General features: G+C 46.1%; 1 protein-coding gene across 3 annotated transcripts in view; it reads left to right on the top strand.

Annotated features, from left to right (window-relative positions):
• Positions 1 to 27,686, top strand: part of LOC138644560 (FAST kinase domain-containing protein 1, mitochondrial-like) — a 37,164-nt gene that overhangs the window by 3,044 nt on the left and 6,434 nt on the right. For all 3 annotated transcript variants that reach the window (XM_069733093.1, XM_069733095.1, XM_069733094.1), the window contains exons 4-12: positions 4,498 to 4,623; positions 9,502 to 9,900; positions 16,441 to 16,551; positions 16,991 to 17,122; positions 22,886 to 23,372; positions 23,493 to 23,607; positions 24,735 to 24,863; positions 26,068 to 26,199; positions 26,819 to 26,923. In XM_069733093.1, coding sequence (XP_069589194.1) covers positions 4,498 to 4,623; positions 9,502 to 9,900; positions 16,441 to 16,551; positions 16,991 to 17,122; positions 22,886 to 23,372; positions 23,493 to 23,607; positions 24,735 to 24,863; positions 26,068 to 26,199; positions 26,819 to 26,923 — 1,736 coding nt within the window. The remainder of the gene's footprint in view (positions 1 to 4,497; positions 4,624 to 9,501; positions 9,901 to 16,440; positions 16,552 to 16,990; positions 17,123 to 22,885; positions 23,373 to 23,492; positions 23,608 to 24,734; positions 24,864 to 26,067; positions 26,200 to 26,818; positions 26,924 to 27,686) is intronic.

Here is a 27,686-nt window from a genome sequence, read left to right as displayed (position 1 = left end):
CTTCTATAGAGTTTATTTCCGTACATCCGAAGGTCTTGGAGCACAATAGGAGGCACATAGATCTCTGCTTATTTGTGAAAAAAAATGTGCTTCTGATTCTGTCCCAGATCTTCAACAAAATCCAAATATATTGCATGCTGATTTTGGTGCAGATTTACTGCTGTTTTATCATCTGTAACCAGGAGTGGGTGATAAATACAGAAGTGGTGCATGTGTTTCTATTATACTTTTCCTCTGATTGTTCCTGATTTTGGCTTACAAATACGGATGTAAAATACTGACCAAATTCTGGACGTGTGAACGTGGCTTAACCCCTTTCTGCCATTAGACGTACTATTGCGTCCATGTGGGGTGGGCTTTACTTCCCAAGGACGCAATAGTACGTCATATGCGATCGGCAGCGCTCACGGGGGGAGCGCCGCCGATCGCGGCCGGGTGTCAGCTGCCTATCGCAGCTGACATCCGGCACTATGTGCCAGGAGCGGTCAAAGACCGCCCCCGGCACATTAACCCCCAGCACACCGCGATCAAAGATGATCGCGATGTGCCGGCGGTGCAGGGAAGCACCGCGCAGGGAGGGGGCTCCCTGCGGGCTTCCCTGAGCCCCCCGCAGCAACGCGATGTGATCGCGTTGCTGCGAGGGTCTCACCTCCCTCCCTGCTCCAGGCCCGGATCCAAAATGGCCGCGGATCCGGGTCCTGCAGGGAGGGAGGTGGCTTCACAGAGCCTGCTCAGAGCAGGCACTGTGAAGGCTGCAGCGCTGCTAGTCAGATCGGTGATCTGACAGAGTGCTGTGCAAACTGTCAGATCACCGATCTGTGATGTCCCCCCCTGGGACAAAGTAAAAAAGTAAAAAAAAAAAATTTCAAATGTGTAAATAAAAAAAAATTTAAAAAAAATATTCCAAAATAATGAAAAAAAAAAAATTATATTATTCCCATAAATACATTTCTTTATCTAAATAAAAAAAACAAAACAATAAAAGTACACATATTTAGTATCGCCGCGTCCGTAACGGCCCGACCTATAAAACTGGCCCACTAGTTAACCCCTTCAGTAAACACCGTAAGAAAAAAAGAAAAAAAACGAGGCAAAAAACGCTTTATTATCATACCGCCGAACAAAAAGTGGAATAACACGCGATCGAAAAGATGGATATAAATAACCATGGTACCGCTGAAAGCGTCATCTTGTCCTGCAAAAAACGAGCCGCCATACAGCATCATCAGCAAAAACATAAAAAAGTTATAGTCCTGAGAATAAAGCGATGCAAAAATAATTATTTTTTCCGTAAAATAGTTTTTATCGTATAAAAGCGCCAAAACATAAAAAAATGATATAAATGAGGTGTCGCTGTAATCGTACTGACCCAAAGAATAAAACTGCTTTATCAATTTTACCAAACGCGGAACGGTATAAACGCCTCCCCCAAAAGAAATTCATGAATAGCTGTTTTTTGGTAATTCTTCCTCACAAAAATCGGAATAAAAAGCGATCAAAAAATGTCACGTGCCTGAAAATGTTACCAATAAAATCGTCAACTCGTCCCACAAAAAACAAGACCTCACATGACTCTGTGGACCAAAATATGGAAAAATTATAGCTCTCAAAATGTGGTAACGCAAAAAATATTTTTTGCAATAAAAAGCGTCTTTCAGTGTGTGACGGCTGCCAATCATAAAAATCCGCTAAAAAACCCGCTATAAAAGTAAATCAAACCCCCCTTCATCACCCCCTTAGTTAGGGAAAAATTAAAAAAATGTATTTATATCCATTTTCCCGTTAGGGTTGGGGCTAGGGCTAGGGTTAGAGCTAGGGTTAGGGTTAGGGTTGGGGCTACAGTTAGGGTTGGGGCTAAAGTTAGGGTTAGGGTTTAGATTACATTTACAGTTGGGAATAGGGTTGGGATTAGGGGTGTGTCAGAGTTAGGGGTGTGGTTAGGGTTACCGTTGGAATTAGGGTTAGGGGTGTGTTTGGATTAGGGCTTCAGTTATAATTGGAGGGTTTCCACTGTTTAGGCACATCAGGGGCTCTCCAAACACGACATGGCGTCCGATCTCAATTCCAGCCAATTCTGCGTTGAAAAAGTAAAACAGTGCTCCTTCCCTTCCGAGCTCTCCCGTGTGCCCAAACAGGGGTTTGCCCCAACATATGGGGTATCAGCGTACTCAGGACAAATAGGACAACAACTTTTGGGGTCCAATTTCTCCTGTTACCCTTGGGAAAAAACAAACTAGGGGCTAAAAAATAATTTTTTGTGGGAAAAAATTTTTGTTTTATTTTTACGGCTCTGCATTATAAACTTCTGTGAAGCCCTTGGTGGGTCACAGCGCTCACCACACATCTAGATAAGTTCCTTAGGGGGTCTACTTTCCAAAATGGTGTCACTTGTGGGGGGTTTCTACTGTTTAGGTACATTAGGGGTTCTGCAAACGCAATGTGACACCTGCAGACCATTCCATCTAAGTCTGCATTCCAAATCCCTTCCGAGCCCTCCCATGCGCCCAAACAGTGGTTCCCCCCCACTTATGGGGTATCAGCGCACTCACGACAAATTGGACAACAAATTTTGGGGTCCAATTTCTCCTGTTACCCTCGGGAAAATACAAAACTGGGGGCTAAAAAATAATTTTTGTGGGAAAAAATGTTTGTTTTATTTTTACGGCTCTGCATTATATACTTCTGTGAAGCACTTGGTGGGTCAAAGTGCTCACCACACCTCTAGATAAGTTCCTTAGGGGGTCTACTTTCCAAAATGGTGTCACTTGTGGGGGGTTTCAATGCTTAGGCACATCAGTGGCTCTCCAAACGCAACATGGCGTCCCATCTCAATTCCTGTCAATTTTGCATTGAAAAGTCAAACGGCGCTCCTTCCCTTCCGAGCTCTCCCATGCGCCCAAACAGTGGTTTACCCCCACATATGGGGTATCAGCGTACTCAGGACAAATTGTACAACAACTTTTGGGGTCCAATTTCTTCTCTTACCCTTGGGAAAATAAAAAATTGGGGGCGAAAAGATAATTTTTGTGAAAAAATATGATTTTTTATTTTTACGGTTCTGCATTATAAAGTTCTGTGAAGCACTTGGTGGGTCAAAGTGCTCACCACACCTCTAGATAAGTTCCTTAGGGGGTCTACTTTCCAAAATGTTGTCACTTGTGGGGGGTTTCAATGTTTAGGCACATCAGGGGCTCTCCAAACGCAACATGGTGTCCCATCTCGATTCCAGTCAATTTTGCATTGAAAAGTCAAATGGCGCTCCTTCGCTTCCGAGCTCTGTCATGCGCCCAAACAGTGGTTTACCCCCACATATGGGGTATCGGTGTACTCAGGACAAATTGTACAACAACTTTTGCGGTTTATTTTCTCCTGTTACCCTTGGTAAAATAAAACAAATTGGAGCTGAATTAAATTTTTTGTGTAAAAAAGTTAAATGTTCATTTTTATTTAAACATTCCAAAAATTCCTGTGAAGCACCAGAAGGGTTAATAAACTTCTTGAATATGGTTTTGAGCACCATGAGGGGTGCAGTTTTTAAAATGGTGTCACACTTGGGTATTTTCTATCATACAGACCCCTCAAAATGACTTCAAATGAGATGTGGTCCCTAAAAAAAAATGGTGTTGTAAAAATGAGAAATTGCTGGTCAACTTTTAACCCTTATAACTCCCTAACAAAAAAAAAATTTTGGTTCCAAAATTGTGCTGATGTAAAGTAAACATGTGGGAAATGTTACTTATTAAGTATTTTGTGGGACATATATCTGTGATTTAATTGCATAAAAATTCAAAGTTGGAAAATTGCGAAATTTTCATAATTTTCGCCAAATTTCCATTTTTTTCACAAATAAACGCAAGTACTATCAAATAATTTTTACCATTGTCATGAAGTACAATATGTCACGAGAAAACAATGTCAGAATCACTGGAATCCATTGAAGCGTTCCAGAGTTATAACCTCATAAAGGGACAGTGGTCAGAATTGTAAAAATTGGCCCGGTCATTAACGTGCAAACCACCCTTGGGGGTAAAGGGGTTAAAGAAAGAAATTCGTTTTGAAATTCTACCAAAAGAATTGACATCCGTCACAATTAACCATGTGAAATTTAGTTTCCACAAGGAAATTTTCCACCGCGAGTGCATCAGATTTTTGAAACGTCGCTCACATTGCTGCTACTGCTGTGACAATGTGCAGCAACTTTGTGCCATGTGATCAAGTCCTTAACCCCTGGATTCTATAGGTTCTTAGTAGATTGAACTGTAGCGCAGGCATTTTATTGCTTTTTTTTGTGAAATTTTCATCTGATTACCGTAATTTTGAGAGCTCATTCACAAAAGACTTTTAAATGGGGCGTCCATTGTTTGGAGCGACTGCCTGCTTTTTCCAGAAACGGCCCCACGCTTGTCCAAGTGGGGGCTTGGAATACCAGATGGTGTAAAGTATTGCTGCGAGTGTAAATCTGCACTTTGTGATGAGGATTTTCTTTTTTATACCCAGGTTTGATTTTCCAACATTGGCAAAGTTTGCTGTATGCTTGAAAAAACAGGATCTGACCACAAGTCCACTTATGGGACAGATAGCCGGGATTGTGGACAGGAATCTGGAGGACGCCGATGACCCTGAGTAAGTCTAGTGATACAGAGAGAACCTGACAGCGAGCACAGATCCTGACAATGGAGGAAATTGTAAGACTTTAATATAGTCTCAAAGTTTATTAGAAAGTTTCATAAGTTTTCATTAAATGGAAAATTAATTTCCTGTTTTCTCCTTCGCCTCATTGGGGAACACAGTTTGTATGCTGCTGACACTAAGTGATACAAAGAGTTCTCTCAGCTAACCAGTTCTTGCTTAGTGTCTGTAGGAGGCACATGGGTCTGGTTCAGACCCCAACGTTTTTATTTTATTTTTTACTTTTCTGTAAATTTGTATTTTTTAATTAACGGAGTGAAGCGGGCGACGGTTCCTTTCAAGGTTCCAACTCCCCTGAATGATCAACAGGCGAGAAAGCCCCCGTGTGCCTAAAAATTGGAGCTCCCCCACAAGTGACCCCATTTTGGAAACTAGACGCCCCAAGGAACTTATCTAGATGCATAGTGAGCACTTTAAACCCCCAGGTGCTTCACAAATTGATCCGTAAAAATGAAAAAGTACTTTTTTTTTCACACAAAAATTCTTTTAGCCTCAATTTTTTCATTTTCACATGGGCAACAGAATAAAATGGATCCTAAAATTTGTTGGGCAATTTCTCCTGAGTACGCCGATACCTCACATGTGGGGGTAAACCACTGTTTGGGCACATGGTAAGGCTCGGAAGGGAAGGAGCGCCATTTGACTTTTTGAATGAAAAATTATCTCCATCGTTAGCGGACACCATGTCGCGTTTTGAGAGACCCTGTGTGCCTAAACATTGGAGCTCCCCCACAAGTGACCCCATTTTGGAAACTGGACCCCCCAAGGAACTTATCTAGATGCCTAGTGAGCACTTTAAACCCTCAGGTGCTTCACAAATTGATCCGTAAAAATGAAAAAGTACTTTTTTTTTCACAAAAATTTCTTTTCGCCTCAATTTTTTCATTTTCACATGGGCAATAGGATTAAATAGATCCTAAAATTTGTTGAGCAATTTCTCCCGAGTACGCCGATACCTCATATGTGGGGGTAAACCACTGTTTGGGCACACGGCAAGGCTCGGAAGGGAAGGCGCGCCTTTTGACTTTTTGAATGGAAAATTAGCTCCAATTGTTAGCGGACACCATGTCGCGTTTGGAGAGCCCCTGTGTGCCTATGCATTTGAGCTCCCCCACAAGTGACCCCATTTTGGAAACTAGACCCCCCAAGGAACTTATCTAGATACATACTGAGCACTTTAAACCCCCAGGTGCTTCACAGAAGTTTATAACGCAGAGCCATGAAAATAAAAAATAAATTTTCTTTCCTCAAAAATGATTTTTTAGCCTGGAATTTCCTATTTTGCCAACAGTAATAGGAGAAATTGGACCACAAATTTTGTTGTCCAGTTTGTTCTGAGTACGCTGATACCTCATATGTGGGGGTAAACCACTGTTTGGGCGCACGGCAGGGCTCGGAAGGGAAGGCACGCCATTTGGCTTTTTAAATGGAAAATTAGTTCCAATCATTAGTGGACACCATGTCGCGTTTGGAGAGCCCCTGTGTGCCTAAACATTGGAGATCCCCCACAAATGACTCCATTTTGGAAACTAGACCCCCAAAGGAACTAATCTAGACGTGTGGTGAGCACTTTGAACCCTCAAGTGCTTCACAGAAGTTTATAACGCAGAGCCATGAAAATAAAAAAAAAATTTCTTTTCTCAAAAATGATTTTTTAGCCCGCAATTTTTTTTTTTTCCCAAGGGTAACAGGAGAAATTTGACCCCAAAAGTTGTTGTCCAGTTTCTCCTGAGTACGCTGATACCGCATATGTGGGGGTAAACCACTGTTTGGGCACATGCTGGGGCTCGGAAGTGAAGTAGTGACGTTTTGAAATGCAGACTTTGATGGAATGCTCTGCGGGCGTCACGTTGCGTTTGCAGAGCCCCTGATGTGGCTGAACAGTAGAAACCCCCCACAAGTGACCCCATTTTGGAAACTAGACCCCGAAAGGAACTTATCTAGATGTGAGGTAAGCACTTTGAACCCCCAAGTGCTTCACAGAAGTTTATAACACTGAGCCGTGAAAATAATAAATACGTTTTCTTTCCTCAAAAATAATTTTTTAGCCCAGAATTTTTTATTTTCCCAAGGGTTACAGGAGAAATTGGACCCCAAAAGTTGTTGTCCAGTTTCTCCTGAGTACGCTGATACCCCATATGTGGGGGTAAACCACTGTTTGGGCACATGCTGGGGCTCAGAAGGGAAGTAGTGACTTTTGAAATGCAGACTTTGATGGAATGGTCTGCGGACATCACGTTGCGTTTGCAGAGCCCCTGGTGTGCCTAAACAGTAGAAACCCCCCACAAGTGACCCCATTTTGTAAACTAGACCCCCCAAGGAACTTATCTAGATATGTGGTGAGCACTTTGAACCCCCAAATGCTTCACAGACGTTTACAACGCAGAGCCGTGAAAATAAAAAATCATTTTTCTTTCCTCAAAAATGATGTTTTAGCAAGCAATTTTTTATTTTCTCAAGGGTAACAGGAGAAATTGGACCCCAGTAATTGTTGCGCAGTTTGTCCTGAGTATGCTGGTACCCCATATGTGGGGGTAAACCACTGTTTGGGCACACGTCGGGGCTCGGAAGTGAGGGAGCACCATTTGACTTTTTGAATACAAGATTGGCTGGAATCAATGGTGGCGCCATGTTGCGTTTGGAGACCCCCTGATGTGCCTAAACAGTGGAAACCCCTCAATTCTAACTCCAACACACCCCTAACTCTTATCCCAACTGTAGCCGTAATCCTAATCACAACCCTAACCACAACACACCCCTAACCCCAACACACCCCTAACCACAACCCTAACCCTAAGGCTATGTGCCAACGTTGCGGATTCGTGTGAGATTTTTCCGCACCATTTTTGAAAAATCCGCGGGTGAAAGGCACTACGTTTTACCTGCGGATTTACCGCGGATTTCCAGTGTTTTTTGTGCGGATTTCATCTGTGGATTCCTATTGAGGAACAGGTGTAAAACGCTGCGGAATCCGCACAAAGAATTGACATGCTGCGGAAAATACAACGCAGCGTTTCCGCGCGGTATTTTCCGCACCATGGGCACAGCGGATTTGGTTTTCCATATGTTTACATGGTACTGTAAACCTGATGGAACACTGCTGCGGATCCGCAGCCAAATCCGCACCGTGTGCACATAGCCTAATTCTAAAGGTATGTGCACACGCTGCGGAAAACGCTGCGGATCCGCAGCAGTTTCCCCATGAGTTTACAGTTCAATGTAAACCTATGGGAAACAAAAATTGCTGTGCACATGCTGCAGAAAAACTGCACGGAAACGCAGCGGTTTACATTCCGCAGCATGTCACTTCTTTCTGCGGATTCAGCAGCGGTTTTACAACTGCTCCAATAGAAAATCACAGTTGTAAAACCGCAGTGAAATGCGCAGAAAAGACGCGGTAAATCCACGATAAATCCACAGCGGTTTAGCACTGCGGATTTATGAAATCCGCTGTGGCAAAATCCGCAGAGGACCAGAATACGTGTACACATTCCTAACCCTAACCCTACCCCTAACCCTACCCCTAACCCTAACCCTAGTTCTAACTCCAACCTTAGTGGGGGGGAAATTCTTTATTTTATTATTGTCCCTACCTATGGGGGTGACAAAGGGGGGGGTCATTTACTGTTTTTTTTTATTTTGATCACTGTGAGGTTTTATCACAGTGATCAAAATTGACTCTGGAACGAATCTGCCGGGCGGCAGATTCGGCGGGCGCACTGCGCATGCGCCCGCCATTTTGGAAGATGGCGGCGCCCAGGAAAGAAGACAGACGGACCCCGGGAGGCTAGGTAAGTATAAGGGGGAGGAGATCAGGGCACGGGGGGGGGTGTCGGAGCATAGGGGGGTGGATCGGTGTGCGGGCGGGTGGATCAGAGTGCGGGCGGGTGGATCGGTGTGCGGGTGGGTGGATCGGTGTGCGGGCGGGTGGATCGGTGTGCGGGCGGGTGGATCGGTGTGCGGGGGGGTGGATCGCAGTGCGGGGGGGTGGATCGGAGTGCAGGGGGGTTGGATTGGAGCACGGGGGGTGGGATTGGAGTACGGGGGGAGCGGACAGGAGGACGGGGGAGCGGAGCACAGGATGGAGGGGAGCGGACCACAGATCGGTGGGCAGGGGGGGCGATCGGTGGGGTGGGGGCACATTAGTGTTTCCAGCCATGGCCGATGATATTGCAGCATCGGCCATGGCTGGATTGTAATATTTCACCAGTTTTTTAGGTGAAATATTACAAATCGCTCTGATTGGCAGTTTCACTTTCAACAGCCAATCAGAGCGATCGTAGCCACGGGGGGGTGAAGCCACCCCCCCTGGGCTAAAGTACAACTCCTCCTGTCCCTGCACGCCGGGTAAAATTACAGTTAACCCTTTCACCCGGCCCGCAGGAACGCGATTCCGCCATGACGCATACGCTGCGTCATGGGTCGGAATGGCACCGACTTTCATGACGCAGCGTATGCGTCAAAGGTCGGGAAGGGGTTAATGTTAGCAGCGCAGCAGCCAATTACTGAGTCCCGTGTCTCGGCATGAGCCTCTCAGAGCTCAGTGATTGGCTTAGGCACTGCACCCAATAATGGAGTCCGGGTGCAGCGGTGGAGACTCAGTTCTGGACTGGGTGAGGGTGAGTAAAGTTTTTTTTTTTCTTTTTAAACCAAACTGCAGCTGGACCGACACTGATTTTCCAAAACCATAAAACCCCTTTGAGGCTCCCGTCTTTTTAGCTGTACTGTTTTATATCACTGTACTATATGCAGTCATTATCTGGTCTAATATCACATCAGACGTAACCTTTCTCTCTTTCTTCCGCTCTGTAGGTCTTTGTCCCATCTCCTGGTGTGTTTGCAAGCAGTAAGCTCGCCGAGCCTGCAAGAACGACTGATCGAAAAGACAGAGTCCGTCATCCACAGACTCGACCTGTCCGCCATCAGGCACGCGTTCAGGGTGCTAAGGCTTTTTTATAAGTACAAGTTCACATACGTCTCCCTGCTGGAGAAATACGACAACTACTTCAAGCAGAATATTGGAACAATGGACGCCAAAAACCTGAGTAACATCACCAGCGTGTATCATCAGCTGCGGCTCAACGGTTTGGACTTCCCAGCTATGGCAAAGCCGAGGCTGGTGGAAATGATCAAGACGTGCAATGATCCTGAGACTTTTGCAGATCTGTTTGATGCCTTAAGCAAAATGTCATCTGATCCCATAAGAGACAGGTCAGTGTCAGAAACCGCATCAATCTCTCCTTGGCCGAGTACTTGGCATACATCGAAAAAATGTCTTATAAGGTTTTATGTCCATCCTTAAATATTGACTCTGGTTTTATCAAACTTTGCACAAAAAAAAGTAATATATTTTATTAGAGAAATAATCTTCTTTTTCCACTTATGAGCCACTTCTCCCTCCTTCATTCCTGAACTCACCATCCACTCTGGAGAAAAAACGGCTCAATTCAGTCTTGTTCAAGACAATACAGCTGCCATCTCACTGAGGTGTCAGGTTACCCATGGTTACGACCACTAGAAACTAGCTAACTGTCACTATATCAGTAGTCGTAACCATGGATACCGAAGGTCCTGCATTGCCTGCCTGCACATGAGGAAAGAAACATAGCAAATCAGAAGAACTATAATACATTTCTAATTGCTAATATTATTTTCTCCTACGCCTCATTGGGGGACACAGGACCATGGGTGTTATGCTGCTGCCACTAAGAGGACACTAAGTTAACACATAAAGAATAGCTCCTCCCTGCAGTATTCACCCTCCTGCTGGCTCTAAGTGAACCAGTTCTTGCTTAGTGTCTGTAGGAGGCACTAGTGTCTGTTTCAGACCCCACAGTTTTTATTTTAATTTAAATTTTTTTTATTCAATTTTTTCCTTAACGGAGCGAATGGGGGCGACGGACCCTTTCTAGGTTTCGATCTCCTAAGAATCATCAACAGGCGCTGCAACGTTGGACGCCAGCCCTGAGCTCACATTACGGGCGACGGTTCCTTCGCTTTCCGATATCCCCCCTCCATAGCAGGCGACCACATGGAGTAGCCCTCCATCTACCTCTCCTGGAGCCAGGTGCATGTCCGGACATGATATATATGGCATCCGTGCAGCCCCCCACTGCATCACCACTGATATAGCGGATGACGCAAGGCGGCAGAAGCTCTTCACCCCCTCCCTGACTATGGCGACGGAGGATTGAGCACCGGCCCACCGCATCTACACTGAGTACACTGTGGGGGCCGAGGCGCTGGGAGGTCCTGGTCTCCGGGGTTTGGAAGGTCCGCACGTCTAACAGGGCATAAAGCCCGGGTCCGTGGGTGGTCCGCAGTGCGGCATTTCTTTGAAGGAGCGCGGCTGAGTGATGGCACTAATAGCGGTTGCGACGCCGCAGGCCGCAACCGCAAGTTTTAAAATTTAGCCTCCTGCTTTTCCCCTTCATGCAGGCCAGAGATTTTGGCCACGCCCACCGGCAATTACCGCCGCCCATCTTTTCTAGCGCTTCTCGTTCCCTGAGAAGCGCTCTCACAGATCTCGGCAGCCATCTTGGGACACCCACAGCGCTCATGCTGCAGCGCTGCTCCAGCTCTCCTAATCACAGCCTTCATGACCATACATTGCGTACCTCTCCTGGGGACTCAAGACACAGGACCTGGGTAAGCTGCAGTACCATAGCTTAACCCTTCCCCTGCTAGTAAGCGCTCTCCTCAAGGCTACTATGTCTCAATCAAGGCCTCACAAAAAGTCTGGGAAAACCCACACTGTGTTCTTTGATGCATGTACCCCTTGTAAGGTCTCATTACCCCAGGGTCACAATACTGCATTATACACAGCTTGTGAACCGGTGACTGTTCAGGAAACACCTGTTACTGATACCGAACCTAGTGAGCCCCCTGAGTGGGCTACCTCCCTTACCTGGTCTATGGCATCCCCGGCAAAAGCGTTAGAATCGTTTCGAGACCCCTCCTCTAACCAGGGCACTCTTACGGACGACGCTTCCGATCGTCAAAACCCCTCGTACTCTAGGGGTCGTACCTTGCCTAGGAGCTCTCACTCTTCCGGGAAAAGGACTCATGCCATATCCCCAGACCATCACCGGGTTTCGGGTTCTGAGAGCTCCATTTCTCGTTCCCCTTCCATTGGGGCTAGCAGAGCACCTGTTTCAAAGGACGATTCTGACACGTCCCTAGATCAGGAATTTCATCACGATCAGGAGACTCTCGAATCTCTGATTGAGTCAGTGAATAAGGCTTTGAAACTTGAGGAGGAACCTTTATCTAAAACGAATCATGCCGTGTCCTTTAAGAGGACTAAACGGATCATGCCGTGTCCAGATAAAAGATTCACAGTGCGGAAGCCCATGGAATCAAAATATCCCTTTGCCCAGGATCTAAGAAAAGATTGGTCGCAATCTCCCCCGGTAGAACCTCCGGTATCCCGCCTGGCTACTAAATTTATTTTATCCTCTTCGGAGGGCGCCTCTATTAAAAACCCAACCGATCGTCAGTTCGACAATATGGCGCGTTTAGCCTTTGAAACCTCAGCAGCCGCACTCTTCCCATCTTTTGCTGCTACGTGGGTGGCTATGGCTATGACCCACTGGGCTGAGGTCTTGTCTGCAACAGTGCTAGATACCGATCTCCCTCCCGTGATAGCAGACCTCGCTACTCAAATAGCCAAAGCTTGAGATTTTGTAGTGACCGCGTCCCTGGATGCTGCTAACTGTGCTTCGCAAGCAGCAGCAAACGCCATCACCATCTGGAGGTCCTTATGGCTCAGGGACTGGCGTGCGGATTCTGCTTCCAAAAAGTCATTGACTTCTCTTCCATATCAGAGCGGTCGCCTTTTTGACGAAAAGCTCGACCAATTAATTTCCAACGCCACTGGAGGGAAGAGTAAATTTCTTCCACAACAGAGACCCTTTTGGCCCTTTCGGAACCAGCAGCTCGGTCCCGATTTTTTTTCTTTTCAACTCAAATTGGTCCTCTACTTCCACTTCTTCCGGACCTGGCCTGTCACAACGTAGGGATAGAGGTTTTCAGATCTCTTACAAACCTTCCCCTTCTTGGAGAGGCAGGCCTAGGCAGTCAGGATCCAGGGGGTCCAGACTGGGCAGGTCTCCCACACAATGACTCCCTGCGGTATCCGGAGGACACCCTCAAAGTAGGCGGCCGCCTGCTTTCCTTCAGCGACGCGTTGCTCTCAGTCGTTCACGATGAATGGGTCCGCGACCTAGTGTCCTCTGGATACAAGATAGAATTTTCCTCTCTTCCACCAAATCGCTTTTTCCTGTCTTCTCCTCCCAGGGCAAAGGCATCAGAATTCTTCCAGGCCTTAAGCTCTCTAAAAGAAGACGGGGTTATTATCCCGGTCCCTCAAAGCGAAAGGTTTCAAGGTTTTTATTCAAACCTGTTCATTGTTCCAAAGAAGGACGGTACAGTACGGCCCATACTGGACCTAAAACTGCTGAACAAGTTCGTCAGGGCGCGACGGTTCCGGATGGAATCGCTTCGTTCTGTCATCGCCTCCATGGAGAAAGGCGAGTTCCTGGCCTCTATAGACATCCAGGACGCGTACCTCCACATTCCTCTTTTACCTTCTCTCCAAAGGTTTCTTCGCTTCGCAGTTCAGGAAGATTACTTTCAATTTGTTGCTCTGCCCTTCGGCCTCGCCACCGCCCCCAGGGTATTCACCAAGGTCATGGTGGCCGCCGTGGCCATCCTTCATACCCGAGGCGTGATGGTGCTACCGCATCTAGACTATATCCTCATCAAGGGCCACTCTTTCCGTACCTGCAAGGAGGCCGTGGACATCACAATAGATACTCTTTCTCGCCTGGGTTGGAAGATAAACTTCAAAAAATCTTCCCTAGTACCGCCTCAGTGAATTTCCTTTCTAGGAATGATACTGCACTTGTCCCAGGGGTTGGTACTTCTTCCCCCAGAAAAGATCTCAGTCTTACAGCGGGAAGCTCAGAAGCTCTCCCAACCTCACACTCACTCTCTGCGTTTCAGTATGAGAGTCCTCGGCAGGATGGTAGCAGCTATGGAGGCGGTCCCGTTCTCTCAATTACACCTCCGCCCCTTATAACATGCCCTCCTGGCTGTGTGGGACAGGAACCCGTTCTCTCTCGATCGTCGTTTCATCCTTCCCCAGCGAGTCAGACAGTCTCTCAGGTGGTGGACATTGATGTCCTCCGTAAATCAAGGAAGTCTTTTCTCCCAGTACATTGGCTAGTTGTGACAACAGATGCCAGTCTTTTGGGCTGGGGAGCGGTGTTCCCCCATCACACCGCTCAGGGCCGCTGGTCTCTTCAGGAAGCACGCCTGCCCATCAACATCCTGGAAATACGGGCAATCAGGTTGGCTCTTCTCCAATTCCACCCATTCCTGGTGAGTTGTCCCATCAGAATTCAGTCCGACAATGCCACGGCGGCGGCATACATCAACCGGCAGGGGGGAACACGCAGCAAGGCAGCCATGACTGAGGTAGGCCACATTCTCCGTGGGACCGTGGAAAACCGCTCAATGATTTCTGCAGTTCACATCCCGGGAGTGGAAAATTGGGAGGCAGATTTCCTCAGCCGTCAAGGTCTCGACTCCGGAGAGTGGTCTATCCATCCGGAGATCTTCCACCAGATCTGCTATCATTGCGGAACCCCAGACGTGGATCTGATGGCCTCACGGCTAAATTCCAAGGTTCCCGACTTCATAGCTCGGTCCCACGATCCGGCCGCCATCGGGGCAGATGCACTCATTCACTCGTGGCATCAGTTCCAGCTTCCGTACATAATTCCCCCGCTTCCCTTACTGCCGAGAGTCATCAAGAAGATCCGAGCGGAGGGGGTACCAGTAATCCTGATTGCGCCAGATTGACCGCGCAGGGCCTGATACACCGAACTAGTTCAACTAGTCGCCGATGTCCCCTGGCGATTTACCGAATCGCACAGACCTATTGTCCCAAGGCCCCATTTACCACCAGAACTCCGAGGCCCTGTATTTGACGGCATGGCCGTTGAGTCCTGGGTGCTAACACAGGCAGGCTTCTCTCAGAAAGTCATTTCCACCATGATCAGCGCTAGAAAGCCTACGTCTATGCGTATTTATCATTGCATTTGGAAGACCTTCTTCTCATGGTGCAAGGACCGAGGACGGTCTCCTCTTGAATTTTCCATTCCTTCCATCCTCGAATTCCTAGAGTCGGGTTTGGATTTAGGTCTCGCCCTTAGTTCTCTCAAAGGGCAGATTTCAGCCTTGTCAGTCCCGTTCCAACGTAGAATTGCCAACAGATTACAGGTGAAGACGTTCTTTCAGGGAGTCTCCCATGGGGTGCTGCCCTATAAGATGCCGTTGGAACCATGGGACCTTAATTTTGTCCTCGGAGTCTTGCAGGAGGCTCCTTTTGAACCTTTGCAGGACATTTCCCTGTATTTTCTGTCATAGAAAGTTGCCTTCCTGGTTGCGGTCACGTCCATCCGTCGAGTCTCAGAGCTGGTGGCTTAGTCTTGTCAAGTTCCTTTCCTCATTTTTAATCAAGATAAGGTGGTTTTGAGAACATCCCCCGTCTTTTCTACCCAAAGTCGTCTCATCTTTCCACCTCAGTGAGGAAATTGTCTTGCCTTCACTTTGCCCGGCACAGTACATCGCACGAGAAGGCTCTTCATACACTGGACTTGGTGAGAGCTCTTAGGAGATACGTCTCGAGGACAGCATCTTTCCGCAGGTCAGATGCCCTGTTTGTGCTCCCGGAAGGGCCAAGGAAAGGTCTAGCCGCTTCCAAGGCTATGATAGCCAATTGGATTTGTTCAGCTATCCAGGAGTCGTACCGAGTTAGAGGTCACCCCATCCCAGCAGGGATTAAGGCTCATTCTACTCGGTCGGTGGGTGCGTCTTGGGCCATCCGGCACCAGGCATCGGCAGCACAAGTCTGCAGAGCTGCAACTTGGTCCAGCCTGCATACGTTTACAAAACATTACCATGCCGTCCACTCTTGGGCCTCGACAGATGCGTCCGTCGGCAGACGAATTTTGCAAGTGGCAGTGCTGCATCTGTAACTTGTTGGTACAAGAAGCAATTCCAGTTGGTTGCTCCCCACCCAGGGACTGCTTTAGGATGTCCCATGGTCCTGTGTCCCCCAATGAGGCATAGGAGAAATAGGGATTTTTGTGTACTCACCGTAAAATCCTTTTCTCCGAGCCAATCATTGGGGGACACAGCACCCACCCTGTTAGCCTATTGGCTTTGGTTTTTCTGTGTTAACTTGTTTTGACATAGTTCATCCTTGTTAAATGTTAAGCTCCTACTGCTTTGTTACTGAACTGGTTCACTTAGAACCAGCAGGAGGGTGTATACTGCAGGGGAGGAGCTATTCTTTATGTGTTAACTTAGTGTCCTCCTAGTGGCAGCAGCATAACACCACCCATGGTCCTGTGTCCCCCAATGATTGGCTCGGAGAAAAGGATTTTACGGTGAGTACACAAAAATCCCTATATTATTATTGTACCTACTACATATTGGATAGGAACTTGGAGATGGGAATACCCCTTTTAAGTAAAGTGATTTTTTTTTTACCATGTCTGCCTCATTTTGACGCAAGTGCTGAATGCGCCCATTGCTTGTTGTTCCGCTATACCAAGTAAATGGGCTATACAAGACAAAACCCCATTAAATTGATGATTTAATTTCTGGGAAATGATGATCTGCTCCTCTAAGTCATTTCAGTATAGAAACATCTACAAAATGATCTTCGTTTCCCTCCAGACTTGAAGAAAAGCTTCCGACCTTCATTGATGAGATGAACCTGAGCCGACTGCTGCTCGTTCTGAGAGCAATGGTGGAAATGGACAGTAAAAACAATGCGCTCATCCACAAGTAGGAATTTTGGTTTTACTGCTATTGTTTCTTCCTAAAACCCTAGAAGTGTCACCGAGCCGGACAATGGGGGCGTTATGGGGCCAGGACTTTATATAGGAGCTTGTCTTCGAGCTGCGGATCCTTGGGGAGGACGGTAAAGAGCTAGGCTGTGCCGGGTAAGCACATTGTGTACATCTGGCTGGAGCTGATTGTTGGGGTCTCGGACCTCCACTGGTCTGATATTGATGACCTGATATGCCTGGACTATCCTTTTACTGTTGATCCACACTTAAAGTTATATTTACTTGGTCCCCACTTTGCTGGTCTCTCATAGGGGGCTTCATCGAGGTGACTCCTTCACCGTGGGTTGTACATTGAGGTCCGAGCAGTCGTTATCAGGCACTAGTCGTAGCGGGAATGTGCATTTCCTAAACTGTTTTTCTTTTTCTTTCTTTAGAATTTTCCTCCTCTTACAGAAATATCTAGATATCTGCAAACCCCTCCAGCTGTATTATATAACTGAGGCCCTGGCCCATCTGTCCTATCAAAATACCAAGTTAATGAAAGAACTACAAGGACATCTGCAGAGGTAAGATCCCCGTAAATGCTGCTGTGCTTTATCGCCTCTCCAGGGTCCAGGGTGTCACCAGTGCCGATGGGGAGGATTTACCCATTATCAGTTTCAGACATTTTACTTTCTAATTTTAGAGAATTATTATCTTCCACCAGATGTTTCTTAGATTTTATTTACAAAAGAATAAAACAGATAAAAAAAAAATGCAAACTGCATTATGTGAACTTAAAAGAAAATCCCAACCCGCTACCGACCAGTCCATGGATCGAGGAGAGAACTTATCATACGCGTTTCGAAGGAGTCATCCGTCCTCAGTGGACTGTGGCTCCTGTGGGTTTCATGGACTTATACAGGCGGTCGTCTCCCCAGGTGACTGTCACCAATAGTAAGCCATATTATGTAGGCAATTATCGCCTCAGGTCACTATGTCACCAGTAGTATGCCTTATTATATAGGCGATCGTTGCCCCAGGTGACTGTGTCATCAATAGTATTCCATATTATACAGTTAGGTCCTTATATATTTGGACAGAGACAACATTTTTCTAATTTTGGTTATAGACATTACCACAATGAATTTTAAACAAAACAATTCAGATGCAGTTGAAGTTCAGACTTTCAGCTTTCATTTGAGGGTATCCACATTAAAATTGGATGAAGGGTTTAGGAGTTTCAGCTCCTTAACATGTGCCACACTGTTTTTAAAGGGTCCAAAAGTAATTGGACAGATTCAAGAATTTTAAATAAAATGTTCATTTTTAGTACTTGGTTGAAAACCCTTTGTTGGCAATGACTGCCTGAGGTCTTGAACTCATGGACATCACCAGACGCTGTGTTTCCTCCTTTTTGATGCTCTGCCAGGCCTTCACTGCGGTGGTTTTCAGTTGCTGTTTGTTGTGGACCTTTCTGCCTGAAGTTTAGTCTTTAACAAGTGAAATGCTGCTCAATTGGGTTGAGATCAGGTGACTGACTTGTCCATTCAAGAATATTCCACTTCTTTGCTTTAGTAAACTCCTGGGTTGCTTTGGCTTTATGTTTTGGGTCATTGTCCATCTGTAGTATGAAACGGCAATCAATCAGTTTGGCTGCATTTGGCTGGATCTGAACACACAGTATGGCGTCTCTGAATACCTCAGAATTCATTTGGCTGCTTCTGTCCTGTGTCACATCATCAATAAACACTAGTGACCCAGTGCCACTGGCAGCCATGCATGCCCAAGCCATCACACTGCCTCCGCCGTGTTTTACAGATGATGTGGTATGCTTTGGATCATGAGCTGTTCCACACCTTCGCCATACTTTTCTCTTTCCATCATTCTGGTAGAAGTTGATCTTGGATTCATCTGTCCACAGAATGTTCTTCCAGAACTGTGCTGGCTTTTTTAGATGTTTTTTAGCATAGTCCAGTCTAGCCTTTTTATTCTTGATGCTTATGAGTGGCTTGCACCTTGCAGTGAACCCTCTGTATTTACTTTCATGCAGTCTTCTCTTTATGGTAGATTTGGATATTGATACGCCGACCTCCTGGAGAGTGGTGGTCACTTGGTTGGCTGTTGTGAAGGGGTTTCTCTTCACCATGGAGATTATTCTGCGATCATCCACCGCTGTTGTCTTCCGTGGGCGCCCAGGTCTTTTTGCATTTATGAGTTCACCAGTGCTTTCTTTCTTTCTTCAGGATGTACCAAACTGTAGATTTTGCCACTCCTAATATTGTAGCAATTTCTCGGATGGGTTTTTCTGTTTTCGCAGCTTAAGGATGGCTTGTTTCACCTGCATGGAGAGCTCCTTTGACCGCATGTTTACTTCACAGCAAAACCTTCCAAATGCAAGCACCACACCTCAAATCAGCTCCAGGCCTTTTATCTGCTTAATTGAGAATGACATAACGAAGGGATTGCCCGCACCTGTCCATGAAATAGCCTTGGAGTCAATTGTCCAATTACTTTTGGTCCCTTTAAAAACAGGGTGGCACATGTTAAGGAGCTGAAACTCCTAAACCCTTCATCCAATTTTAATGTGGAGACCCTCAAATGAAAGCTGAAAGTCTGAACTTCAACTGCATCTGAATTGTTTTGTTTAAAATTCATTGTGGTAATGTCTATAACCAAAATTAGAAAAATGTTGTCTCTGTCCAAATATATACGGAACTAACTGTATAGGCAGTCATCACCCTTGGTGACTGTCACCATTAGTATGCTATATTATATAGGCTGTGGTCGCTCCAGGTGTCATCAATAGTATGCTGTATTATATGGGAGGTCGTCACCGCAGGTCACTATGACACCGATAGTATGCCGTATTATATAGGCGGTCATAACCCCAGGTCACTATGTCACCAGTACTATGCCTTATTATATAAGTGGTTGTCACCCCAGGTCACTATATCCCCAATAGTATTCCATATTGTATAGGCGGTCGTCACCCTAGGTGACTGTCACCAATAGTATGCTATATTATGTAGGCTGTGGTCGCTGCAGGTGTCATCAATACTATGCTGTATTATATGGGTGGTCGTCACCCCAGGTCACTATGTCACCAGTAGTATGCCGTATTATATAAGTGGTTGTCACCCCAGGTCACTATGCCCCTAATAGTATTCCATATTATATAGGCAGTCGTGGCTCCAGGTGCCACTAATAGTATGCCGTATTATATAGGCTGTGGTCGCTCCAGGTGCCACTAATAGTATACCGTATTATATAGGTGGTCGTCGCTCCAGGTGCCACTAATAGTATACCGTATCATATAGGCTGTCGTCGCTCCAGGTGCCACTAATAGTATACCGTATTATATAGGCGGTCGTCGCTCCAGGTGCCACTAATAGTATACCGTATTATATAGGTGGTCGTCGCTCCAGGTGCCACTAATAGTATACCGTATCATATAGGCTGTCGTCGCTCCAGGTGCCACTAATAGTATACCGTATTATATAGGTGGTTGTCGCCCCAGGGGCCACTAATAGTATGCCGTATTATATAGGTGGTCGTTGCTCCAGGTGCCACTAATAGTATACCGTATTATATAGGTGGTCGTCGCTCCAGGTGCCACTAATAGTATACCGTATTATATAGGCGGTCGTCGCTCCAGGTGCCACTAATAGTATACCGTATTTCATAGGTGGTCATCGCTCCAGGTGCCACTAATAGTATGCCGTATTACATAGGTGGTCATCGCTCCAGGTGTCACTAATAGTATGCTGTATTATATAGGCGGTCGTCGCTCCAGGTGTCACTAATAGTATGCTGTACTATATAGGTGGTCGTCGCTCCAGGTGCCACTAATAGTATACCGTATTATATAGGTGGTCGTCGCTCCAGGTGCCACTAATAGTATGCCGTATTAGATAGGCGGTCGTCGCTCCAGGTGCCACTAATAGTATACCGTATTATATAGGCGGTCGTCGCTCCAGGTGTCACTAATAGTATGCCGTATTATATAGGCGGTCGTCGCCCCAGGTGCCACTAATAGTATACTGTATCATATAGGCGGTCGTCGCTCCAGGTGCCACTAATAGTATACCGTATCATATAGGCTGTCGTCGCTCCAGGTGCCACTAATAGTATACCGTATTATATAGGCGGTCGTCGCTCCAGGTGCCACTAATAGTATACCGTATTATATAGGTGGTCGTCGCTCCAGGTGCCACTAATAGTATACCGTATCATATAGGCTGTCGTCGCTCCAGGTGCCACTAATAGTATACCGTATTATATAGGTGGTTGTCGCCCCAGGGGCCACTAATAGTATGCCGTATTATATAGGTGGTCGTTGCTCCAGGTGCCACTAATAGTATACCGTATTATATAGGTGGTCGTCGCTCCAGGTGCCACTAATAGTATACCGTATTATATAGGCGGTCGTCGCTCCAGGTGCCACTAATAGTATACCGTATTTCATAGGTGGTCATCGCTCCAGGTGCCACTAATAGTATGCCGTATTACATAGGTGGTCATCGCTCCAGGTGTCACTAATAGTATGCTGTATTATATAGGCGGTCGTCGCTCCAGGTGTCACTAATAGTATGCTGTACTATATAGGTGGTCGTCGCTCCAGGTGCCACTAATAGTATACCGTATTATATAGGTGGTCGTCGCTCCAGGTGCCACTAATAGTATGCCGTATTATATAGGCGGTCGTCGCTCCAGGTGCCACTAATAGTATGCCGTATTATATAGGCTGTGGTCACTCCAGGTGTCACTAATAGTATACCGTATTATATAGGCGGTTGTCGCTCCAGGTTCCACTAATAGTATACTGTATTATGTGGGTGGTTGTCGCCCCAGGTGCTACTAATAGTATGCTGTATTATATAGGCGGTCGTCGCTCCAGGTGCCACTAATAGTATACCGTATTATATAGGTGATCGTCACTCCAGGTGCCACTAATAGTATACCATATTATATAGGCGGTCGTCGCTCCAGGTGCCACTAATAGTATACCGTATTATATAGGTGATCGTCACTCCAGGTGCCACTAATAGTATACCATATTATATAGGCGGTCGTCGCTCCAGGTGCCACTAATAGTATACCATATTATATAGGCGGTCGTCGCTCCAGGTGCCACTAATAGTATGCCGTATTATATAGGTGGTCGTCGCTCCAGGTGCCACTAATAGTATGCCATATTATGTGTGCAGTTGTCGCCCCTGGTGACTGTCACCAATAGTATGCCATATTATAGCTTCACACAGGCGTCTTCTACCTGTCTCAGTCCTCACAGGTAAGTTGAGACGGTCTTTGATCATCCTGGAGCTGATCATTTGCTGCACCTTTGCCATTCTGGCTATTCTTCCATCCATTTGAATGGTCGTCTTCCGTTTTCCTCCACATCTTCCTGCTTTGGCTTTCCATTTTAAAGCAATGGAGATCATTTTAGCTGGACAGCCGATCATTATCTGCACTTCTTTATAAGTTTTTCCCTCTCCAATCAACTTTTTAATCAAAGTACACTGTTCTTCTGAACGATGTCTCGAACAACCCATATTTCTCAGGCTTTCAAGTAGAAATTCATGTACAACATGTCCTGGCTTCACCCTTAAATAGGGACCACCTGATTCCCACCTGCTTCTTCCCAGAATGATTGACCTCACTAATTGATCTCTACACTGATATTATTGTGAACATTGCCTTCCAATTAATTATTCTAACACACTGACTCAGAAACCTGCAGATCACGAATGTGGAGTCTGGTGGATTTCTTAGAATCTACTGCACCAACTGGTAAATTGTGTGACGTGGTAATAATAATTTATATCGAAAACAGCGATTAATCTGGTTAGTCATAATGGACTGCTCTTACTGTAGATATCATGTATTCTATACTGGAAAACACACTGGTAATATGGTGGTGGTCACCAGTTGTAGACCATTGATTCCCCATCTGGGGAAAGGCAGAACATTACACTTGGCAGACGCAAGACTTGAACGACCATAGAGTTTAATCTTTCATGTAATCTTACTTTGAAGCAGCTGGTTCGGCTCTCAGGACAATGTTCACTTGTTACTTGGCCTGTGAGGCCAAATATATCTGCAATGGAACCCTCAACATTTCCAAGCTTCTCTCCCCCTTTTTTGGACTTTCCATGGCCATCCACTGCACCTTATGGTGCAAATGCTGATACTTGGGTGCATTGTCAAAGAAGACACTTCTGGCTCTTACGTCTACTGGTTCTGACCTGTTCAACCAATAGAGTTGGGAATTTGGGCAGGATTATTAGTGTCATCCTGTTTTTTTGTGATTTTTCTAAAACTTCCTAAATATTTTCTCATTATTGCAGGAATTTAATGGCAAGTTTTGTGCCTTCTGAAGTGGCCACAATGGCCAAAGCACTTGCTCTACTGAACTTCCACCAGGTGGATGAGGCCGTCCTCTCTAGAATTGGTGATATAATCCAGCAGTGCAATTTACCAAGCCTGGAAAAGATCGCTGTCCTACTCCTGCAGTTGTGTAGAACGCCTCGTGGGTTTGGAAACCACCATAAAACGTACAAGGAGCTCCTCAACCACCTGAACAGCTGTGCTGTGGAAAGACTCCAGCACGCGGACAGCATTGATCTTCTGCTGGAGGAAATTTTGCAGCTTAAGACCCGGCAGTGGATGACCGAAGAACTGACTGAGGGATTGTTGGATATCTGCCAGCGCCTGCTGCATACGGTCACCTGGAGGAACGTTACTAAACTTTCCATCTTTTTATGTCAAATGAACAATGCACGAGCCCCAGTTTTTCACACCATTGCTGCAGTGACCATGGAGGATATTGCCAAGGTATTTCAAAATGTGACCCCCTGTATAATGTTTATGTGGAAAGGGGGAGAGTGCGTGAGACAATGCCCTTTAATACAGTTTTGTTCCTCCTAACCCTTTTCTTTATCTGTCCCCTTTTAGATTCATCCATCCAGTATCCTTATAGTTTTACGTCCCTTTAGTTTCCTGAACTATGAGCCACCTCAAGGCGGAGAATTTTTTAATGTATGTCTCCAACATGTACTGGAGCACAAGGGTAGGTGTCTGATATACAAGTCACTAATACTAATACTGCTGCTCGCAGTAGGTTGGGCTTTAAAGTGGGATTCCCACATAGTAGGATGTGACATCACTTTATCATTGCTACTATTCCTCAGATTGAATGGGAGGCAGCACTTTAAAATTTTCTCTGCAGAGCTGCCCTTCCAGCTGCTGACGACAACCCCGTTCAGTGTAAAAGGACCTGGCACAGCCAGATAGATAATGGTTGCGGATCCCTGCACAGCCGGATACCCGAGAGTTGCAGTTCCCTGCATGGCCGCGTACCAGAGGGTTGCAGTTCCCTGCAGAGCCTGGTACCCGTGAGTTGCAGTTCCCTGCACAGTTGTGTAGCTGAGGGTTGCAGTTCCCTGCACAGCCTGGTACCCGTGAGTTGCAGTTCCCTGCACAGTTGTGTAGCTGAGGGTTGCAGTTCCCTGCACGACCGCGTACCTGAGGGTTGCAGTTCCCTGCACGGTCTGGTACCCATGAATTGCAGTTCCCTGCCCAGCCTGGTACCCGTGAGTTGCAGTTCCCCGCACAGCCGCGTACCTGAGGGTTGCAGTTCCCTGCACAGCTGAGTACCCGTGAGTTGCAGTTCCCTGCACAGTCGTGTAGCTGAGGGTTGCAGTTCCTGCACAGCCAAGTACCCGAGGGTTGCAGTTCCTTGCACAGCCTGGTACCCGAGGGTTGCAGTTCCTTGCACAGCCGGGTACTCGAGGGTTGCAGTTCCTTGCACAGCCGGGTACTCGAGGGTTGCAGTTCCTTGCACAGCCGGGTACTCGAGGGTTGCAGTTCCTTGCACAGCCGGGTACTCGAGGGTTGCAGTTCCTTGCACAGCCGGGTACTCGAGGGTTGCAGTTCCTTGCACAGCCCGGTACTCGAGGGTTGCAGTTCCTTGCACAGCCGGGTACTCCAGGGTTGCAGTTCCTTGCACAGCCGGGTACTCAAGGGTGCAGTTCCTTGCACAGCCAGGTCCCCGAGGGTTGCAATTCCCTGTATATCCAGGTAGCTGAGAGATGCAGCATAGAGATAAATCAGTGAAGGAGACTGAGCACTTCACTATTCCATTATGGTAAGCTATATATTTATTAAAAGTGTTTTTCTTATCTTTTTTTTGCATAGATTTGTTGAGTCCTTCATGCTTGATGCAGATCTGTTACAATTTTGCTATGGTAAAACAATTTCCAAAAGAATTAATAAATACGATATTCAACATCACATTCTTGCGCCAGCTAGATGTCCAATTGAAATGTAAGTCTGCTCTCTATTGCTTTATCTATCGTTCTATCTCTTCACGTATCGCTCGCTATCTCTTTATCTGTCGCTCTCTATCTCTTTATCTGTCGCTCTCTCTTTATATACAGATATTTATATATGTATTTTTTTCTTTTTATTCTGTCCGTGATCTGTAAAATGTTTTCATCATGTAGTAATATGCAGGTGGTAGAGCGCCAGCCACTAAATGCTAGAAAAATCTGTATGTTTGCCCAAGGAACCTATGGAAAACTATGGACACCAGTGGGCTTTGTGTCACAGAGGGTGTCAGAATTGAATGACTTTAGGTGGGGTCTAGTGATGAATCTGAAAACCCCCACACATTGGACTAAAGTCAGCCGAACCTGCTGGGATTGGCCGACAGTCTCACGTTTGGAGGCGTCTCTACTCTCCCCCGATGTGTGATGTTGGAGGTCATGTGGGTCGGGAAGGTTGACCTAGTCATTGAAAATCTATGAGAATTTGCATGTTCATGTATATGATGGGAGCTTGATCGTCCGACAGCTTTCACATGTGTATGAGCAGCTTAAAGGGTTTGTCCACTATTTGACATCTCCTCTTAAATGCTAAATTGCCGCAGATTAAGAAAAAAAAAAAAGACTCACACTCGCCTACCAGACCGGCTGTGTTCCGGTGATATTGGTCTTGTGTCTCCAGGTGGTCACATGACATTGTTATTTGACGTGACCTGTTGATGGTCAGTATGTCCAAAGGCGAGGACAATGATGGCGGCGCTGATTGGGCACAGGGCTCCTGTGACCTAACAACCTTACATAAGCCCTAAGAACGCGAGTGGCAACCCTGCTGGAACAGCGCCGGCATCGGCGAGTATAAGTGTTTTTATTTTAACAGGGCCAAATATGAGGAACATGAAGGAGTTGTCCTAGTAGTGCCTACAGGTTCCCGAGCTGTAGATCCTGTACTGTCGTACAAGGTCTTGTGATCACATCACTCATTGCTTAGTCTTTCTTTACAACCTAATGGTGCAGATACTGGTTGTTGTCAGGTGTACGCCCCGGTAAGTTGCCCCAGTAGAGTGTTGTGTCTGGGCAGAACCTCAGTAATTAGGGACTGAACTGACAATCTGATCTTAGTCCTTGATTCGTTGGCCTTGTACCTTTCAGTAGGTGCGTACTGACGATGCCTTCACCGATACCTTCCATAAAATGTTCTGTTTCAGCGTTTCCCCCCGCTCAGGGCATGAATCTTCGCAGCTATCTTATGGAATTGAATCGTGCGGTTTGCATCGAGCACCCCGAATATCGGGTTCCTTGGTTTCATGAGCCATATTGTCAGCACATGAAGAAAAAAGGTACGTTTCTGACCTTGTGCATGTGCCTGGATATCATTTATTCAGTTATTGAAAAGGTGTTTTTTTAACGTTTTATTAAAAATCCTCTGCTTTCTGAAGAACAAAGGTGTTTATTTATGTACTTCTTGTTGCCTTGGGAAACTTTTCAAGCTATCTAGGAGTACCTTTTGTGCCATGGTATTTATTTATTATTGTCTGCAAGCTATATGTGATGGCCTGTCTCCTAGACAAGGAGCGCAGCTCTTACAGGCTCTTTTCAATAGGACTTGGAAGTGCTGCTTTAAAACTTGGCAGGATCTCTGCATCATTGCTCCTCCGATGCGGCAGAGGTAAAGCTGTCTCTGTCTGTAGAACCTGGAGAGCACAGTTTGGGCCACGATACTGCTGGTCCAAATTGTCAATCAAACGGGAGCCCATCTCCTGCCCGGGCAAAGCAGAGAAGCGGGGAGCTCCACTGGAAGTTGAGGAAACCCCCTTTAAGCATGTAGTGAATGTACCAGAGGTTGAGACCCTAGGATCTAGAGCGTGTCAGTAATACGATGGCCCACAATAAATAAGAGCATCCTGTAAACCTCCCCAAATGGAGCCCCAATAATTATAATGTGCTTGTGTCCTGCAGAGATGACTTCCATGGGCCAGCTGCTGCAGGACTTGTTGGAGGAAATCTTAGGAGGAGAGCGGTATACGAAGGTCTCGGTGACAACACCGTACTCTTATTCTATAGGTAAGATCTCGGTGTACAGATGATGCACACGGGTGGCAGCGGACTGTGAAGGGGCTTCTCCAATGTCCAACTAAATTTTAGGTTATCACCATCCTATGTTGTAGGAAGTGTAAGGAGAGTGCGCACAGATATCCCAGGCTAACATATGTAGCCCTAACTCCGTATACAGTCACGGCCGAAAGTGTTGGCACCTTTCAAATTGTTCCAGAAAATGAAATATTTCTACCAGAAAATGATTGCAATTATTACGTTTTGTTATACACATGTTTATTTCCTTTGTGTGTGTTGGAACATCACAAAAAATGTGAGAAAAAGACAAATTGGACATAATTTTACACAAAACTCCAAAAATGGTCCGGACAAAACTGTTGGCACCGTCCGCTTAATATTTGGTTGCACACCTATTGGAATAAATAACTGCAATCAATGGCTTCCTATAACCATGAATAAGCTTCTTCCCCCCATCAGCTGGAGTTTTGGAGCACTCTTCTTTTACTGACTCCTCCAGGTCTCTCATATTTGAAGGTTTCTTCTCCCAACAGCAGTTTTAAGATCTCTCCACAGGTGTTCAATGTGATTTTGTGGGAGAAATACTTCATTTTATAGAACAATTTTAAGGGTGCCAACACTTACAGCCATGACTGTATATGCAGTCTATATAACTATTAGGTCTTTGGGGGGGGTTACAAAGACCAGAAAGTGACCAGAAAGAGTACCGGTCACTTTTCATAAATTGGGTAAAGAATCCGAAGTTGTTTCCTCT

This window comes from Ranitomeya imitator, chromosome 7, assembly GCF_032444005.1.
Source record: "Ranitomeya imitator isolate aRanImi1 chromosome 7, aRanImi1.pri, whole genome shotgun sequence".
NCBI lineage: Eukaryota > Metazoa > Chordata > Amphibia > Anura > Dendrobatidae > Ranitomeya > Ranitomeya imitator.
This window is presented reverse-complemented; position numbering and strand designations above follow the sequence as displayed.